The 20,188-nt window shown below is 43.7% G+C and overlaps 1 protein-coding gene across 2 annotated transcripts in view; it reads left to right on the top strand.

The window, feature by feature from the left end:
* ddx27 (DEAD (Asp-Glu-Ala-Asp) box polypeptide 27) overlaps positions 1–20,188 on the top strand; it is a 50,145-nt gene extending 29,957 nt beyond the window's left edge. For both annotated transcript variants that reach the window (XM_038802990.1, XM_038802991.1), the window contains exons 10-21: positions 2,546–2,645; positions 4,807–4,948; positions 7,930–8,083; positions 8,751–8,832; positions 10,457–10,634; positions 11,615–11,721; positions 14,276–14,372; positions 15,067–15,161; positions 16,102–16,225; positions 16,383–16,470; positions 16,876–16,950; positions 19,004–20,188. In XM_038802990.1, coding sequence (XP_038658918.1) covers positions 2,546–2,645; positions 4,807–4,948; positions 7,930–8,083; positions 8,751–8,832; positions 10,457–10,634; positions 11,615–11,721; positions 14,276–14,372; positions 15,067–15,161; positions 16,102–16,225; positions 16,383–16,470; positions 16,876–16,950; positions 19,004–19,019 — 1,258 coding nt within the window. In that variant the 3' untranslated portion in view covers positions 19,020–20,188. The remainder of the gene's footprint in view (positions 1–2,545; positions 2,646–4,806; positions 4,949–7,929; positions 8,084–8,750; positions 8,833–10,456; positions 10,635–11,614; positions 11,722–14,275; positions 14,373–15,066; positions 15,162–16,101; positions 16,226–16,382; positions 16,471–16,875; positions 16,951–19,003) is intronic.

The following is a 20,188-nucleotide window of genomic DNA, read 5'->3' as shown; positions in this document are numbered from 1 at the left end:
AAAAAAAAAACATGGAGAGTGCTTTATGTTCGATGCCCACTTCCCATTACATACCCCATCTCTATTTGTCCCAGGTAGTCTTCGGAACAGGCGAATGGCGCTGACTGTAGTTCTCTCTTCAGGTTCCTTTCTCTTCTCAAGGGCGGGCCATGTTGCCCTGGTCACTTCTTCTGTAAGCAACAGCATTTGTGCGACCAGGTTTCATTGTTGAAATATGTGATGATACTCAGTAAGGTCTTTTCCAAGATGATCGACCGCAAGTCTGCTTTGTCAAGAGTTTTGGCAGTAATCACCAAGCCAGGCAACAGCTGCCACAGTGACTAAATGGAGCTCTCTGAGCCCTCTGCTGTACTCTGTCAGAGGGCAGTCTTCAATGATGAGACATTGATTGAGGTGCATCACAGCTGCAGCCTGGGCTGCCTGCAAGGACCCACTGGTGCCGATTAGCTGCACAAAGACCTTAGCCGGTGGGAGGGAAATGTTGCCGTGCCCAATGTTGGTATGGCAAGTTGAAGCTGGGTGGGCTGTGAGATCTGTGATGAGAAAATGGATTTTAATGGTGGTGTGTTGGTTCCATTCCTACTGCTGTTATTCCTTGGCACGGTGGTCATGCACTGGCGTGATGGGATGTGAGCAGCCGGTGAATTGGTACGGTCCTTGTGTAGCGGCAGACTTGGCTTGATGTAAACCTCCTCCAGCAGCTTTCTTCTTTCAATCTCCCTATTTATGTGAGAGGGTGGTATGTTGCTCAGGATTGGGAGCCAGGGGAGTCGAGTTGATCAGAGGGCACCCGAAAAGATACACATTGTTGTGTTGAGCTGGGTACCTCCAAGACTGGTGTAGGATGAGTTGTACCATACTGGTGCACAGTACGCTAGTCGAGTAGACAACAAGAGCTGAGGTTCTTAAGGTTTGAGCATCTGCATCCCATGAAGAGCCAGCAATTTTGCTGAGGAGGTTGTTTGACGTTTTGATCTTTGCTACTGTCTTGCTCAGATGTTTTTGTATGACAGCGTTAGGTCAAGGACAACACCAAGATAACCGGAATGTTGTTCATGATTCAGCCTCTTGCTATTCAAGGAGATGTTGGGATCCCTTTTGGCGCTGGCATTGTGAAGGAGGTGGAATATACTTTTTTAATATAAATTTAGAAAGTGGTTAGGGCAAGAACTTGGTTGCATGTGTTTCACCCTTGCTGAAAGCCAGCTTGTTCGGCTTTGAAATTTTTCTCCAGGTCTGGCTCTTATCTTCTGTAAGATGAGATGCTCGAAGAACTTGCTGCACACAGAGCAGAAATATTGGTCGTTAGCTTGAAGGTAATTTGGAAATTGCCTAGTTTTGGGAGGCCGATGACTGGACTTGCACCAGTGTTTAGGCACACCAACTTTGCAAGAGAGTGCCCTGGATGGGTCTCATCTTTCTGCCGTCTACCTTCTGTGCCATTGTCCTTTTGTTAAGATCTTCCTCTTTCATCATTCCAGACTTCATGCATGTCCTCTATCTACACAGACGATGCTGATGATGCCCTCACTTAGTTTAGCTCGTCAGCTGAGGTCAGGTTCCATGGTGTGCTCACTCCTGTGCATTACCAGCTGCTTGGAAGCATAAGTGAGAGCTGAAGACTCTGGGGGACACCAGTGTTCCTTACTCACATTCAAAAAACCAGTATGTGTGGCTGGCAATGACTCCGAGGTATTAGTTTTATCACAGAAATCCCAGTTACTATTCATCAAATTAGCTTTCATGCTCAATGACCCTTGGGGCTTGGCAGTATTCCTTACACCTATCAAAGTGGTAGCATTGCCATTATTTTGGAAGCTCATCATCAGGTTCTGTTAAACATTAACTGCCTATTGCATACAGCAAGCAAATAATGTTCACATGAAAGCATCCCCCATCACCAGTGGGGACTGTAGATACATGTGAATTGGTCACGGATTTGTGGATCAAAGTGCAATGGCAACCTCTGGCACTTGGGCAAAGTGGCTATTCACCACATGAAAGCTGGCAACCATTAGAAGACATAACAACCAAACTCAATCATACCTTTGCCTGACATCCCAACACACTTTGTAGTTGGAGTAATTTAATCAGGAACTCTGAGGTGCATTGAGGTCAATCGTAGTGCTCCATTTGCACTCTTTCTGAGATTAGGTAGCACAGGATATACCAGGAATTGGTGTCTTTTGCTTCAATCTAGATGGCTCGTTATATGCTGTCCATGCCAAATTAACCTTGTAGCCTTATAGAGTACAATTACACTCTTGTTCCACACTAATTTTTATTTAACCATTCCCCCCAGATTTTTCTATTTTTCACAGGCTTACTATGCTATTGCCTCCATGTAGAATTAAATTATGTGCTTTATATCCATTCACTACCTAACTCCATCCCTATAATCCCTCCAGAGCACTGCATTCCTCTGACTAGGATCTTCTGTTCCAGGTTTCTGCAGATCCAGTATTTTATACAGGAAGGAGTTGATAGTATCTGAGTTAGATTACCATTCAGTGCTGTTAATGTCGGCTCTCATTTCCCTCTGCAGAATGCTGGATGAGTACTTTGAGGAACAAATGAAGGAGATCATTCGTCTCTGCTCCCACCAGCGACAGACAATGTTGTTCTCTGCCACAATGACTGATGAGGTAAGTGCGAGGTGTTGCTGTGTAACGGCTGAAGAATTTCCACCATGTTGCAGAGCCAGATTGAGTCCTTGGTAGGATACTTCCAAGCAGTTAAGGCTAGAAGTGAACTTCAAGGATAGATGTAGGGAGTGTCCATCAGTTTCCCTTGTATAAATCTTCTCGTACCCCCGAATGACCTTGACACCCTTCTTAAATAGTGCTCTCAAAATGGGCATATAATCCCAGTAGCATCCTAAAGAAACATATAGGTTTAGTATTATTTCTTTGCTCTTTTACTCTGTTATCTAATTTATAAAACCTAGGATCCATTATACATTTTTTTATTTCCTCATTTGCATTCCTGGATCTTTGAGCCTATCTTCTCTGCTACTCCATCTGGTGCATATTTCCTCATTCTTCCTATGTCACCTCACATTTCAACATACAAATTTCATGATTTGGATTTGCTTATTGTGACGTGTACCGAGGCACAGTGAAAAATATTTTTCTGTGAGCAGCTCAACAGATCATTAAGTACATGGGAAGAAAAGGGAATAAAAGAAAATACATAAGAGGGCAACACAAGACATGCAATGTAACTACATAAGCACCGGCATCGGATTAAGCATACAGGGTGTAGTGTTAATGAGGTCAGTCCATAAGAGGGTCATTTAGGAGTCTGGTGACAGTGGGGAAGAAGCTGTTTTTGAGTCTGTTTGTGCGTCTTCTCAGACTTCTGTATCTCCTGCCCAATGGAAGAAGTTGGAAGAGTGAGTAAGCCGGGTGGGCGGGATCTTTGATTATGCTGCCCGCTTTCCCCAGGCAGCGGGAGGTGTAGATGGAGTCCATGGATGGGTGGCAGGTTTGTGTGATGGACTGGGCGGTGTTCACGACTCTCTGAAGTTTCTTGAGGTCCTGGGCCGAGCAGTTGCCAGACCAGGCTGTGATGCAGCCCGATAGGATGCTTTCTATGGTGCATCTGTAAAAATTGGTACGGGTTAATGTGGACATGCTGAATTTCCTTAGTTTCCTGATGAAGTATAGGCGCTGTTGTGCTTTCTTGGTGGTAGCATCGACGTGGGTGGACCAGGACAGATTTTTGGAGATGCGCACCCCTAGGAATTTGAAACTGCTAACCATCTCCACCTCAGCCCCGTTGATGTTGACAGGGGTGTGTACAGTACTTTGCTTCCTGAAGTCAATGACCAGCTCTTTAGTTTTGCTGGCATTGAGGAAGATATTATTGTCGCTGCACCACTCCAGTAGGTTCTCTATCTCCCTCCTGTATTCTGACTCATCGTTATTCGAGATCCGGTCCACTATGGTCGTATCCATTAGGATCCACATACCCAATCTACAAATAATATGAGTTATTGATGTCTCTTAGCCATCATCTTCACAGTTCCTGTTTTGGTGTCATCTGCAAATTTTGTGAAAAAGTGCCCCAAACTCAAGTACTCATCATTATATTTTTTAAAACCCTGCATTTATATACTTTTTACACCCACCAGACATCCCAAAGCACTTTGCAGCCAATTTGAAATGGAGATACTGATGTAATGTAGGAAACCGGGCAGCCAACCTGCGCTCAGCAAGCTCCCCCAAGCAGCAACATGACAATGACTGGACAATCTGTTTTGCGATTTTTAATTGATGAATAAATATTGGCCAGGCCACTAATTATGTATCGAGGAGAGCAGTGGTTCCAACGCTTACCTCTAGTTGATTATACACCCACTAACCACTACTTTAATTTTTTGTCCTCTGGCCAACATCCTGCCACTTAATTTTATGAAGTTAAAGCATCTTGTTAAATTACTTTTGAAAATATGCGCACACACCATCCAAAGCAGTTTCTTTGTCAACATAAACTGTTATTCTACAAAGAAACGTGTTGATTTTTCCAAATCTACCTTGCACAAATTCTTACTGGCTGCCATTGATCAATCCATGTTTCTTGAACTGAGTATTCGTTTTATCCCAAATTATGGCTTTAAGAAGCTTACCCATTACCATTGGCTGGTCTGTAGTAACCTGGTATATCCATTTCTTCCTTATGTTTGTGTGTCTCTTCCAAGGGCTCTTGTTTATTGGGCCAGAGACCTAAATTTAATATTTTCAGAGCAAATTGTGTACACATTCACTCACTTTCTGTTGCTTTTGTTTCTCTATTTTCCTGAAGGTGAAAGATCTGGCATCGGTGTCACTGAAGAATCCAATACGAATCTTTGTGAACAGCAACACTGATGTGGCACCGTTCCTCCGTCAGGAATTCATCCGGATCCGCCCAAACCGCGAAGGGGACAGGGAAGCAATTGTTTCGGGTAAGTCCAAGATGGTTTGAATTACATCGTAGCTTGTGCACCAACATACTAGTACCTGAAGGTGATGAGTGCTTCCGTCTAATTGTTCCGTGACTGTTACCATACATTTTCCCTGACTGCCACAAAGTCACTGGTCACTTTTCTGCCTATGTTGTTGCCTTCTGTAGAAAGAGTTGACAACAGCAGTATTTGCCCTAGGTTATGATTCTGTTAGTGACCAAGTAACCGTTTGTTTAAAATAATTAATATTTGAAATCCCAATTATCCACTTGGAGAATAAAGCCACAAGATTCCATGGTTTTAAACAAACAAAATAAACTTCACTATACAAACTCAGAAAAATAAAACATATATTGTGCTCTACCTGCCGTTTAGAATTAACACGAGGTACATGTGAATTAGCAGGCAAATTGTGGTCAAACGCACCACACTGCACATTAAAAGGCAAATGCGACCAAGACTGATCCCATGAATTTATCTGCAGTCCCACCCAGATAAACTATAGGATATAGGGGCAGAATTAGGCCATTTGGCCCATTGAGCCTGCTCCACCATTCAATCATGGCTGATGTGTTTCTCACCCCCATTCTCCTGCCTTCTCCCCGTAACCGCTGATCCTCTTATTAATCAAGAAATCCCCTTAATCAAGAACGATTTGTGCTTGAGGAAGCATTTGCTCCACGTCTACTTTATACCTTTTGATCTCCCCTCATTCTTCTAAACTCTAGAGAGTAAAGACCTAACCTGCTCAATCTCTCTTCATAAGACCAACCCCTCATCGCTAGAATCAATTTAGTGAACCTCCTCTGAACTGCCTCCAATGCCATTACATCTTTCCTCGAATAAGGGGACCAAAACTACACAATATTCCAGGTGTGGCCTCACTGATGCTTTGTACAGTTGCAATAACACTATCTTACCGTTATACTGTATTCCTTTAGCTATAAATGCCAGCATTCCATTCGCTTTCTTTATAATCTGTTGTACCTACATGCTAATTTTCTGCGACTCATGCACGAGGACACCCAGATCCCTCTGTACCGAAGCACCCCAAAGTCTTGGGTCACTGTCTGTGCGGAGTCTGCATGTTCTCCCCATGTCTGCGTGGGTTTTCTCCGGGTGCTCTGGTTTCCTCCCACAATCCAAAGTTGTGCAGCTTAGGTTGATTGGCTATGATAAATTGCCCAAAAAGGTTAAGTGGGATTACGGGTGTGGGTTTAAGTGGGGTGCTATTTCCAAGGGCCGGTGCAGACTCGATGGGCTGAATGGCCTCCTTCTGCACTGTAAATTCTACGATTAAACTCTATCGGCACATTTTGGCCCACTCATCTAACCACCCACTAACCTATCTATACCTATTTATACGGTTCATATTTCCTCATTGCAATTTATTGTCCCACCTATTTTTGTCATTTGCAAATTTGGCTACAGAACCTTCTAGCCCTGTATCCAAATCATTAACATAGATTGTAGATAGTTGGGGCCCAAGGGCCAAACCCTGTGACACCCCACTAGTTACATCTTGCCATCCAGAAAAAGACCCATTAATCCCGACTATGTCTTCTGTCCATCAGCCAGTCTTCTATCCAATTACCCCAAATCCCATGTGATCTAACCTTGTGAATTAACCTTCTGTGTGGCATCTTGTCAAACGCCTTCTGGAAGCCCAGATACACTACATTTACAGGATCCCCATTATCCATCTTGCTTGTTGCATCTTCAAATAACTCTAGCAAATTAGTCAAACAAGGTTTGCCCTTCATAAAACCATGCTGACTCTGGTGGATTGGATTTTGACTTTCCAAATGCCCTGATATTACTTCCATAATAATGGATTTTAGCAATTTCCCAACAACGGATGTTAAACTAACTGGACTAATTTCCTACATTCTGCCTGCCTCCCTTTTTGAATAAGGGCTTTACATTACCATTTTTCCAATCCACTGGACCCTTTCCCGTGTCCAGGGAATTTTGGAATATTATAACAGATGGATCCAATATCTCTGCTACCACGTTCTTTAATACCCTAGGATGTAGGCCATCAGGCCCTGGGGACTTGTCTGCCTTCAATCACAATGATTTGTTGAGCACTGTTTCCCTATTGAATGCTGATTGTTCTAAGTTCCACCCTTTCTATTACCTCGAATTCCCCTTTCCTATAAGGATGGCACAATTATCCTCCACCGTGAAAACTGAGGCAAAATATTGATTTAACATCTCCACCATTTCTGTCTTTCCCACTATTAACTCACCGGTTTCATCTTCCAAGGGACTGACATTAACTTTAGCGATTCTCTTCCCTTTTACGTACTTGTAGAAGCTTTTGCTATCCTTTTTGATATTTTCAGCTAGCTTTCTTTCGTAATTTACCTTGGCTCTTTTTATTACGTTTTTAATAACGCTTGTTTATGTTTCACAATCTTCCAGCCTGCCACTGGCCTTTGCAACATGGTATACCTTGGTTTTTGTCTTTATATTGTCCTTAATCTCCTTGCTTAGCCATGGATGTTTCTTAACCCCTCTTACCGCCTTTCTTCCTCTCTGGAATATATTTTAGTCGTGAGGGATTGAGTATCTCCTTAAACAACTGCACTGCTCATCAGCTGTCCATCTTTTTAACCTTCCTGCCCACCCAACTCGGGCCAAAGCTGTCCTCATTCCTATGTAATTTCCATTGTTTAGTTCCAAAAAGCTAGTGTTGCACTCTGCTTTCTCGCTCCCAACTGAATTTTGAATTCTATCATACTATGGTCACTTTTCCCTCGAGGATCCTTAATTATGAAGTCATCAGTTAATCCCTCCTTGTTTCTTTTTTTTTCTTGCTTTCTTTCAATAGGAATTGGTATTCATTATGGGGAAGGAGTGACTCGAGGTTGTGCATTTTACATGGGGAAAGGGCAGCCCAATAAAACACGGAATGTTCTGTACTTAGTCTGAGATTTTGTATTTGGAATAAAAGCTTTTCTTTCCTCCTCCTGTAGCTCTTCTGACTCGTACATTCCAGGATCACGTCATGCTGTTCACACAGACTAAAAAACAGGCTCATCGAATGCATATTCTCCTGGGGCTGATGGGCCTGAAGGTTGGCGAGCTGCATGGTGACCTCTCTCAAACCCAGCGATTAGAGGCTCTTAGGTAAGGGAACCAACCAGTTGATAAGTCACACAACTCGTTTTACCCTTTGTGAGTTAAGACACTGAACATTGTCGTAAGCCACACAACCAAAATGTAATATCTGTTCTGAGCAAACCTAGCTGAAGCATTTATTGAGCATATCAACCTGCCCCTTGATTAGGGTACATAAATCAGCCTGGATTCCATCCTATTGAAGGGTATCCACTGCTGAAAGATACATGTGCCGAGATGTCAGATGGATGCAGGATCAGGTTTGGTCTTGATGCCTTCTGCACAGGAATAGCCTGCTAACTTGCACTGTCTGGATTGCACTTGATGAATAGATAAGGTATGAGAATGCTGCCAGAACCCCTGGAGCTGTACCCCAAAAGGCATTGATGCTTTCAAGTAGGGAATGCAAGTAACAGCTGTTCCTAATTTTAACCAGTTTTTGGGAGTGCACATTGTAACTCTATTATTGAACACTTCCTGCACTTTGAGTTTACAATTCTGGTCCTAGATATCATGACACATTAAAATTCAGTTTATTATCCTGTCCCCAAAGAGCATTTTCTACCAGAGGTTCTGACCTCTTGATAAACATGGTCACTACCTGGAGAATACTCCATGGCAGAAAGATGATAATAAATATCAGGCTTACCCCTTGCCTTTGTATCCATGGTGACAGGCGCTTTAAGGATGAACAGATCGATATTCTTGTAGCCACTGATGTTGCTGCCAGAGGACTGGACATTGATGGGGTCAAAACGGTAAGTGACTCAATAATTGTGTGAGGGCATTGAATTGATAGGGGAATTAGTGGGTTATGTAGAGGGATAGTTGCTGGTGATTATCCTGTGCTCATATAATCCTTGGTTTGAAACATAGAAAATAGAAGCAGGAGGAGGCCTTTGGCCCTTCGAGCCTGCTCCGGTATTCATTATGATCATGGCTGATCATCAAATTCAATACCCTTATCCCGCTTTCCCCCCCTACACCATATCCCTTGAATCCTATAGCCCCAAGAGCAATATCTAACCCCTTCTTGAAATTACACAACGTTTTGGCCTCAACTACTTTTTGTCGGAGTGAATTCCACAGACTCGCCACTCTCTGGGTGAAGAAATTTCTCCTCACCTCAGACCTAATAGGTTAACCCCTTATCATCAAACTACGACCCCTAGTTCTGGACTCCCCCCACCACGGGGAACATTCATCCTGAATCTACCCTGTCTAATCCTGTTAGAATTTTGTTTGTTTCTATGGGATCCCCTCTCTCCTCGAATGACAGTCCCGCCATCCCAGAAATTAACCTGGCAAACATTCGCTGCACTCCCTCCATAGCAAAAACATCCTTCCTCAGGTAAGGGCACTAAAACTGCACACAATACTCCAGGTGTGGCCTCACCAATGCCCTATACAATTGCAGTAAAACATCTCTATTCCTATACTTAAATCCTCTCACTATGAAGGCCAACATACCATTTGCCTTCTTTACTGCCTTCAGCACCTTTGCGTTTTACTTTCAGTGACTGATGCACGAGGACACCAAGTTCTCGCTGAGTATCCACCTCTCTCAATTCGCACTCATTCAAATAATAATCTGCTTTCCTATTTTTACTATCAAAGCGGATAACCTCACCTTTGTCCACATTATGCTGCATCTGCCATGTATGAGCCCACTCACTCAGCCTGTCCACATCCCGCTGAAGCATCTCTACTTCTCACAATTCACCCTCCCACCCAATTTTGTATCATCTGTAAATTTGGAAATCATACATTTAGTTCCCTCATCCAGATCATTAATATACAAGTTTGGTTGCCTAAAGGTACTTTTATACTAATAATTACAGTTGACAATAGGCAAGGTGCTGCCACAATATTGGCCCAACCCTGCAGGTCTGAGACCAAATTCTCAAAGGTCATGTGAGCTGCTATTATGTCTTGTCTTCCCATTAAAATGGCAGAGCTGCATTTCCAACATCTTAATGTTGGTACTCAGGCCTCCTGTCGGCCTTGATTCGTAATTAAACCATTGGAGAATTGTGTATCCACAGAAAGTCTCTGTTAGAGCTGTGACTCCTATTTAAAACTACCCAAAAGGAGTTGGCTCACCTTTGTGATGCAGTAAAGGTCTCACCAGGACTGCGTAATAGTTTGGGACCTATACAGAGAAATTCTGTTGAAGTGGGTGGTGAAATTCTGATGGAGCAAACACTATAACAGATTCTGTTCCCAGAGAGAATCTTTATAACTTAAAAGCTGTGGTTTAAAAACATGGTGAAAACCGATCTACAGTTGATAAGGCATGAGAGTATCTAGTCCTTAAATAAGCTAACTGCAGTTATATGGTGGTTGGTGTCAGTGACAGTGTCTTTGTTCCTTCTGAGCTAGGTGATCAACTTCACAATGCCCAATACTGTCAAACACTATGTGCACAGAGTAGGCCGCACAGCACGAGCAGGCCGCAGCGGACGATCTGTCTCCCTTGTTGGCGAAACGGAAAGGAAAATGTTGAAAGAGATTGTGAGGAAAGCCAAAACTGAAGTGAAAGCTCGTGTCATTCCACAAGGTGAGAGCTGACAGGGAAACTGTTCTTGAATTAGCTGTAAAGCCTCTGGTCCAGTGATGTGGGAACCTCTGGATCTCCCTCCTGCACTCACGGGCACTGTACTGCTCTTGATTATTATCCAGTTACTTTTGCTGAAAAGTTGTGTGTGGGTGGGTCACCCTATAAGAAATGGGTTTAGTCTCTTAGTGCTATGACCTGCTGACCCCTCACTGTCTAAACTCATACATGGAAAATTACCACTTGGATAAGGTGCAAAGGGCACTTGGTGTTTGTGAAGTCAGAGCTCAACCAGGTTTGGTGCTCGCAGGAGAGGAGGGGACAAATTATACAGCTTGCATCAGCAATGGGCCCATGTGTTGTAATTTCTTTTGACTAAATTTGAGGGAGAGGAAAATGATTTTAAGCAAAGAATTTACGGAGTACGACTCATTATCTGTACCCTCACTAGGAATCAGACTATGATTGCACTTGTCCTTCTGTTTAAACAGGAGTCTCACCCTGAACCTGTCTTACCAATGACTGTCCCTTCATATTAAAACAGCTCCTTTACACTCAGTAACTCCTCATAACCATTCTTCTTTACTATCTATTCACATTAATCTAAAAAATGAAATAAAATTGTCAGGTTGACCTTTGTCTTTATGGAGTTTACTACAGTGGTCTCACTGCCCCTATGGACTAAAGAGGGGGATAAAAAAGGACAGAGTTGCTGCTGCATACTGTATGGACGTCAGGTGAGTGCAGCCTCCCGCAGTTGAATAACTTCTATTATTCATTGTCCAGGCTCAGAACTGCAAAATTGCTCCTTGGAGTCATTGGAGATGATGAAGGGCAGGTGTTTTATTGCACCCCAGAAAAATAGCACCTCCAGAAAAGGGGAGGTGATAGGAATGCTACATGGGTTGTTGGGCTGTCCCAGTGATGATTACCTTTTCTGTGAGTGACCGTCCACTGATGCCCTGGTTCATATGCCTTCACAGAGGTGGTGATGAAGTTCCGGGACAAGATCGAGAAACTGGAAAAGGAAATTTATGCTGTGATGCAGCTAGAAAAGGAGGAGAAAATGCTACAGAGATCGGAAGCACAGGTACGTCACACATTACCTCAAGTATTACCCCACCTTGCATGTTGTGGTTTACTTTTAACAATGAAACATTGAGGGTGGCCCACAGGATGACCAAACACTGGGGCATTTGTCACAGTTCATCAGTAGGTAATAATCTTTATTAGTGTCACAAGTAGGCTTACATTAACACTGCAATGAAGTTACTTCTACCAGAGCTGTAAACATGTTAAACTTTTGTTTTTAAAAAGTAAACATTGCAAATGTTGTTTTTTAAATAAACGCTTTATTGAGGTATTTTTGGTATAGTAACAACAAAGTAAACAGTGAGGTGTGGACTTAAGTAAGGTGCTCTTTCCAAGGGCCGGTGCAGACCCGATGGGCCGAATGGCCTCCTTCTGCACTGTAAAGTCTATGATTCTAATATACATGAAACCACAAACAGTGCAAAAGCCATTTATCTCTCGTACAGGTCCCACCCTTATTAACCCCCCACTCTAATCTAAACTATCCCCCCCCCCCCCCCCCCCCCCCCCCCCCCCCCAATCTGCTGACGATTAATTTTCCGCAAAGAATTCAACGAACGGTTGCCTCCTCCGGGTGAACCCTAACAGTGACACTCTCAAGGCGAACTTGATTTTCTCCAAACAGAGAAAGCTAGCCATGTCCGATAGCCAGGTCTCCGACTTCGGGGCCTTTGAGTCCCTTCATGCTAATTGTATCCTTCTCCGGGCTACCAGGGAAGCAAAGGCCAGAACGTCTGCCTCTTTCTCCTCCTGGATTCCCGTGTCTTCTGACACCCCAAAAAACGCCACCTCTGGACTCAGCGCCACCCTTGTTTTTAACACCGTGGACATGACGTCCGCAAACCTCTGCCAAAATCCCCTAAGCTTTGGACATGTCCAGAACATGTGGACATGGTTTGCTGGTCCTCCTGCACATTTTGCGTACCTGTCCTCCACCCCAAAGAATCTGCTCATCAGGGCCACTGTCATGTGAGCCCGGTTAACAACCTTAAATTGTATCAGGCTGAGCCTGGCGCATGTTGCTCTGCCCATAGACCATCCTCTACCTCACCTCCCAGCTCCTCCTCCCACTTGCGCTTCAGCTCCTCAGTCTGCGTCTCCTCTGACCCCATAAGTTCCTTATAAATGTCCGAGATGCTCCCCGCCCCTACCCACCCTCTGGAAACTACCCTGTCCTGAATCCCCCTTAGCGGTAGGAGCGGGAAGGTTGACACCTGTTTACCAAACTTTTCCTCCAACGCCCTCACACTCGGAAAGCTCCCCTCTATGAACATATCCCCCATCCTCTCAATCCCCGCTCTCCGCCATAACCGCAACCCTCCCCTGTCCATAACTGGGAACCCCCCCCCCCCCCCCCCCCCCCCCCCCTCCTCCCTGTCCATACTCCCCGGGGCAAATCGGTGATTATCACAGATTGGGGCACAAACTGAAGCTCCCACTGCTCCCACATGCCGTCTCCACTGGCCCCAAACTCTCAGGGCCGCCACTACCACGGGGCTGGTGGAGTACCGCGCCGGCGGGAACGGCAGAGGCGCAGTTACCAACGCCCCCAAACTGTTGCCCTTGCATGAAGCCAACTCTAAGCGCACCCATGCCGACCCCTCCCCCAGCAGCCACTTCCTGATCATGGCTATATTAGCTGCCCAGTAATAGTTGCTAAAATGTGGCAGCGCCAGCCACCCTACCCCCGGCTCTGCTTGAGCATTACCTTCCTTACCCGCGGGGTCTTGCCCGCCCAGACAAAGCCCATGATCACTCTGTTGACCCGCTTAAAAAAGGAATAAAAATGGTGAATCACTGAAATACAAATAGGAATCTCGGGAAGACCGTCATCGTCACCGTTTGCACCCTCCCAGCCAGAGACAACGGAAGCGCATCCCATCTCTGAAAATCGTCCTTCATTTGATCCACCAGCCGGGCCAGATTAAATTTATGCAACTGGTCCCATTCCTGTGCCACTTGGATACCTAGGTACCTAAAACTTCCCTTGACTAACCTAAACGGCAGCTCTCCCAGTCGCCTCTCCTGTCCCCTCGCCTGGACCACAAACATCTCACTCTTTACCATATAAACCTTATACCCCGAAAACTGGCCAAATTCCCTGAAAACCCTCATGATTTCTTCCATACCCTCTATTGGGTCCGAAACGTACAGAAGCAGGTCATCCGCACAGAGCGAAACCCTGTGAATATTACAAATGTTAAGCAGCAGTGAGCTTCCAGTTTAATGATGTCCCCACTGGGGACTGATTCAAACTCTGATGCACTGTGTTAAAGGGGGGTCATTGCCAAAAGGTAATTTCTTTACACTGGTTATGTTTAAATGCCAAGAAATGTATCAACAAGTAAGAGCATTTCTGCCATGTTTTTTGCTCCTATTATCCCAAATTACCGTTGAACCCAGTGGCTTAGTTCATTAATGTACATTAAGTGGAGTGGGATGGAGAGAAATGGCTTTGTTGGTAACTTACAGTAGGAATGGAGGGAATAGCACTGCCTGTGACACTGCAGTTAGCAGGCATGTATTAATCTTGATTTACTTGTTTGCTACAGATTAACACTGCTAAAAACAAGCTACAGAAGGAGAGTGAAGAGACGAGACCAGAGCGTTGCTGGTTTCAAACCAGAGAGGAGCGGAAGAAAGAGAAAGGTGAGCTTCATTCTGGCCAACAGGTGGCTCTCTAGAAGCCTAGGAAGGCATAGAATGGAAATATGTAATTTGCACAGTGATCAATGACTGTCCATCATGCGATCTGGGAGAGGGGTTATCACAAGATGAGAGTCCATCTCCTTTGTATGACCATCCACTGTTGTGACTCGCATGTGATCCTGCTTTTTTAAATTTAGAGTACCAAATTCTTTTTTTCCAATTAAGGGGCAATTTAGCGTGGCCAATCCCCCTATCCTGCACATCTTTTGGGGTTCTGGGGGTGAGACCCATGCAAACACGGGGAGAATGTGCAAACTCCACACGGACAATGACCCAGGGCTGCGATCAAACCTGGTTTCTCAGCACCGTGAGGTAGTACTAATCACTGCGCCACCGTGCTGCCCTTTTGGACCTGTTTATTTAAATAAATACATGACTTATTATAGTGGCCCACGAAATGTTATAAATGATGCATTGTGCTTGTATGAACAAATACCATAAAAACTAATAGAGACTCCATTTGGCAACCCCATAGTGGTGGTGTAGCACTGCCCTCTGGACAAAGTGTAACTGCATCTTTACATGTTTACATAGGAAGGTCCCGTGAAATGTGAACATAGAAATTGGCCAGGGTAAAAATTGACAGGAATATTTAAGATAATAGCTACGTTCAATGAAATTTTTTTTAACGCAGTTGCAAAGGCTCTGCAGGAGTTCGATGTTGCCTTGAGAGGCAAAAAGAAGAGAAAATTGTTTATGGACAATATTAAGAAAAAGGGCGAGATGACAGTGAGTACCAAACAACATTTTGCGATATTTAATGTACCCTAGTTTTAAATTATTCTGGAGTGTTCTCCTTGATAAAACATGCAAAGAATGTGGAAGTTCAAACCTTCCTAATGGCTGACTAAAGATGAATGTGGTACTTACTAAGCTTTGCAGTCGAGGACATCCTAGGTTTAATCCCAGCTCTCTGTTGAGGTATCTAATCTCAACCAGAGTTATGAATATGATGTATACAATTGCCTCGGTACCTTTGGGATTAGAAGGATAGAAAAAAATTAAGCCACGATTCTGCTCCTGATCATAATTCAGTAAATCTTATTGGGAGTGTGTTTGTGTTGATATTGGGTAGTAATCTTTTGGTTACCCCCAGTGCCAGACTAATTGGAATTAGGGAAGAAAAATAGAATGATGATATTAAGTCATCTAATGTTAATCAATCGCTGTACGATTAGCAGAAGATCAAGAACCAGTGAAGAAAGGAGGATTTTGTATTACTAGAGCATTGGGGGCGTTCTGGGGATGCCTTTGTCTAACCGTCTCAAGCTGAGAAGGCCAATAGAGTAGAGTACTTGATCTAGATATTTGTGGGGAATGAAGAAGTTAGCTACACTTGAGTAATGGAAATGTAGAATTTGAGCAATGGGGATTTTGCCCACCAGGCGACATGGAAACTCTGAGGGGCATAATTTGGGTGATCCTCAATTAGCTCATTTTCCTTTCCCTCTTTTCTTTTGTGAATTGCCTTGGCATCCACTCCAAAAATTCCTTAAGTGGCACGGGCAATGTCAGAGTTGATCTGTTTGGGGGATTGAGATGGTATGCCCATCTCATAACTCCACGACCCTCACAGTGTAGCCTTAAAAACATTGGCTTCAGGTGGCTCCTGTGAGTGGGATTGTGGTGTTTTGTAACAGGTTTGGTTATGTCTTCTCGTTTACTCCAGGCGGAAGAGAGAACGCAGTTTGAAATCATGAAATCGCAGATGTACGCAGAACGAATCGCTAAGCGAGGTCGTCGGCCAAAGAGAGCAAGAGTGATGCCCGAGGATGAACCAAAGCCCGCAGCAGGTGGGTGAACTAACCAGTCGGTGTGGGGAGATCAGAGTGAAATGCATTTCTGATCCAAGAACACTTTTGCTGTGATACTAAATGGATTGATTCTTTTAATGGTGCATTAAAAAAAATATGTACATGTCGAACAAACTACAATTTTCTTTATCTTAAGGTAATAAAAAGAACAGAACTAAGAAGTCTGTGTTTGATGAAGAATTGACAAACACAAGTACGAAGGCCCTTAAACAGTACAGAGCTGGGTAAGTAGTGTCATGATTTTGATTATATTGTTGGATGGGTACATTGAGGCCATTTTTGTGTGGGGGAGGGATGCATCAAGCAGGATGTGAGAATAGTGCATGTAGGGGTGGGATGGGGGGGCATGTAGTTGGATGGGAGGGGGATGGTGGAAACATTCGGGCATATGTGTCGAGCTCCAGTGGGAAATGTAACCAAGTTGGAAGGAAGGTGTCTTATTTCCAACTGTGTAAGTAAGAGGCTCTCTTTGTGTATAGCTGGGGTTTAGAAGCTGGCACTCCTGCAGTGAAAGTTCAGCTGTGGTCAGAGACTGACACTCTGAAAAGCTTTCCTGGATGTATAACAATGCTCTACCCACCTGCTGTATATTCATTATCTGGATTCATTGCATCTTGGTTTCTTTGCAGGCCGTCCTTTGAAGACCGAAAGAGGCTGGGAATAACCCAGCACAGGAAAGGTGGCAACTTTAAATCCAAGTCCAGGTGAATATTTCTGTTGTAACTCAAGTTATTGGTATTGGAGAGGGCTACCTTTGCAACAAGTCTGGTTCGGTTCAGAAAACCAGTGGTCTACAGCCCATTCCTTTCTACCAGCACATGGATGGCAGAGGCTCCAGAAGGCACCACCTGTTGAAGGGTGATTAAGGATGGGCCTGGCCAGCGAAGCACAAATCCTGTGAAAGAATAATTTTAAAAATACCCTTCAGATTAACACCGGTAATGATCAGGTCAGATTGCAAACTCTGGCCTTTCTAGTCCACCAACACTAAAGTTCATCACCTAAGGCCCCATCTTTCATTTGTGAATCTAGTCACCTTGGTAGTGAGGTTGAGGGCATCCACTAAACCACTCCTTCCCAACAGGGATCTGAACTAAGAGCCTTGGCCAATTGTTCTTGCACATTGCAACAGTAATATCACTCTGAAAGTATTTCATTAGCTGTAAAGTGTTTTGGGACATCCTGTGGCGTGTAGGTGCGACATAAATAAATGCAAGTTCATTTTTTTCTGTTCCCCTCTAACCCTCCCCTACTTCCTTCACTCAACAGAGCTCTTGACAGTATTGTTGGTGTCAATTGTAATCCTCTGGTACCCCACCCAAGTGGCACTTGCAAGAGTAGCACAAGCTGCAGTACATAATGGGATTGAATGGCTAAAAGCAGGCTGCTGCATATATTTTTTTAATAATAAATTTAGAGTACTCAATTTTTTTTCACAATTAAGGGGCAGTTTAGTGTGACCATTCAACCTACCTGCACATCATTTTGTGTTGCGACCCATGCAGACATGGGAAGAATGTTCAAACTGCACACGGACAGTGACTCGGGGATGGGATTGAACCCAGGTCTTTGGTGCCTTGAGGCAGCAGTGCTAACCACTGCAGCACCTTGCCACCCTAGCAGGCTGCTGCATAGGATGTCAATTAAAATGGGCCTCTTGGTTAAATGGTCAAGACAGATTCTTTTTAATTGTGACGCTGAAGTTTTCCCTTTCTCCATGAGAGTTTTATATTTTTTATAAATATTTTTTAAATTTAGAGTACCCAATTGTTTTTTTACAATTAAGGGGCAATTTAGCATGACCAATTCACCTACCCTGCACATCTTTTGGGTTGTGGAGGTGAGACCCAAGTGGACGTGGGGAGAATGCGCAAACTCCACACAGACAGTGATCCGAGACCGGGGTCAAACTCGGGTCCTCGGCGCCATGAGGCAACAGTGCTAACCACCTTGTCATTGTGCTGCCGTGGTCCGTGAGAGTTTAAGCAAAATGGTCAAACACTTCCAGCATCTTGTCAGAAGCAGCAGTAATTTGCCCATCGAAAAGATTCCTTTATGCAAATGTTTTCTGGCCATTTTCATTGGAATTTGCTTGTTACCTGCAGTTTTTGGAAGCTCACTTGGGAATGTTAACCATTTTGTTTATGATTGTGGTAAAGTTTATAATTTTTTTTGACCACTTACCCATAGGTTCAACATCACTACTAAAACCGTACTTACTAGACAAGCAATCCAGACCAGGAGAGTTGAAACCATGGCAACATACAGAATAAAATTCAATATATTTTTGGGCTTGTACCAGAAAAATGACCAAGAAAACTGTTGGATTATTGGAGATTCCCAACTGATTCACACATGGCCATCAGGAAGGGACCTGACTCCTCTACCTGGTGAGGTCGACATGTGATTCCAAACTGCACCGTATATAATTGGTTCCCGATGCCCTTGGGTCAGCTAGAGCTGGACACTTAATATTGACTTATGTGGTGCTGCTGCCCAAATACCAAGAACAAATAATAAAATCTGCACACTCCTGAATTTGTCATCATCAGTATCGTTTTTAAACAATAATTTGTTCCTGTTCTTCAAGCCATGACTTTGTCTTCAATATTTATGCCCAGCATTTAACACAACAGTGATTACTCTGATTAATACCCCTGACCGATGGTACCCATTTCCCTGAAGTCTTAACCATCAGCTACTTTTATGTTGAAAGTGGTGCACTTGTGGATTGAATAATTTGCTTGTGTGTTTTAGGTACAAGAGGAGATGAGCCCTGACAGTAAAGCTACTGGAGAGATTTATGAACGACATTTCAAGAGTAAATACCTCTAGTTGGCCTGTAACTTTCACAATTGTACTACATTTTATTAATGAAGCTGATTTATACATCAGACCCTGGGGGGAACCCTATGCAAGAACCTTATCGGTTCATTGAAACTAGTTGAACACCAAAAACAACGAGCACGCTCGCCTTCAACTCCATTGGAATTTGGATTTCACACCTTTCATCATTAAAGATCAAGTGGAACAATCCCATGCTCGCACCATCCATTCCAAAATAGTGTTTACTATGGGTTCAGAGCTTTCTGGTGTATCTGGGACTCAGAAATGCAAGGATGCTGCATTATAATGTGAACCGGTGTTCCTCGATTTTCAACCATTTCTGTGTCCTTAATTCAAACTCACCACTTTCTCTTCAATTGTGGACAATGAGATGCTTTTTAAAAATCTCTGTACTCAACGACAGGATTTCTGCTGCCGACTCGAGGAATGTGGGATTCAGTCGAGACCTTCCCTCAAGTGACGCATCAGCAAAACTTCATGATGTAGTTGACATTTTTTGCAACAATTTTAATTTTCATCCAAGTAACATAGGAGACGGTGTTTAAACCAGTTTACAGATGTTAGGAAGTTAAATATCTGCTGAGGTTAGGAGTGAGGACATTGGTCAGACATCTTCCTCCCCATTGTTACTCAGTGACACTTTCCAGCGGCGTGCAGATGTGGGTGTCTGTGGATAGGATCAGCCATGTTTTTGAGGCACCTTGTGATTAAATCACGATGAAAAGGAACTGTACTACTGCTTGGGTGATGTTTTTTTTAAAAACAGGTGGTATAGGTGAAATCATTCCTCAAAAGGAGATAACCTGTCCTTGACCAGTATGTTGCATTACATAAAACGAATCTTGCTTGTTAATCTTACCTAAAACTGTTTGCAACAGATTGACCAGAAGAAATTAATCTGAAAGCTGCGATTTTGCCTTGTGACTGTCTGACCCATTTGAGAGGTTTTTTTGTAAACTAAAGCACTATTTATTAGAAGAATGGGGCCCCACATCTTGGATTGGTTCTTTGTTTATTCCTTAAGAATAGTGGATGTTGTATTCACATATTCTGGACAAACCTGATCAATTTCTAATAAAAGTTAAAAGAATTCCA

Source organism: Scyliorhinus canicula, chromosome 7, assembly GCF_902713615.1.
Source record: "Scyliorhinus canicula chromosome 7, sScyCan1.1, whole genome shotgun sequence".
Taxonomy (NCBI): Eukaryota; Metazoa; Chordata; class Chondrichthyes; order Carcharhiniformes; family Scyliorhinidae; genus Scyliorhinus; species Scyliorhinus canicula.
This window is presented reverse-complemented; position numbering and strand designations above follow the sequence as displayed.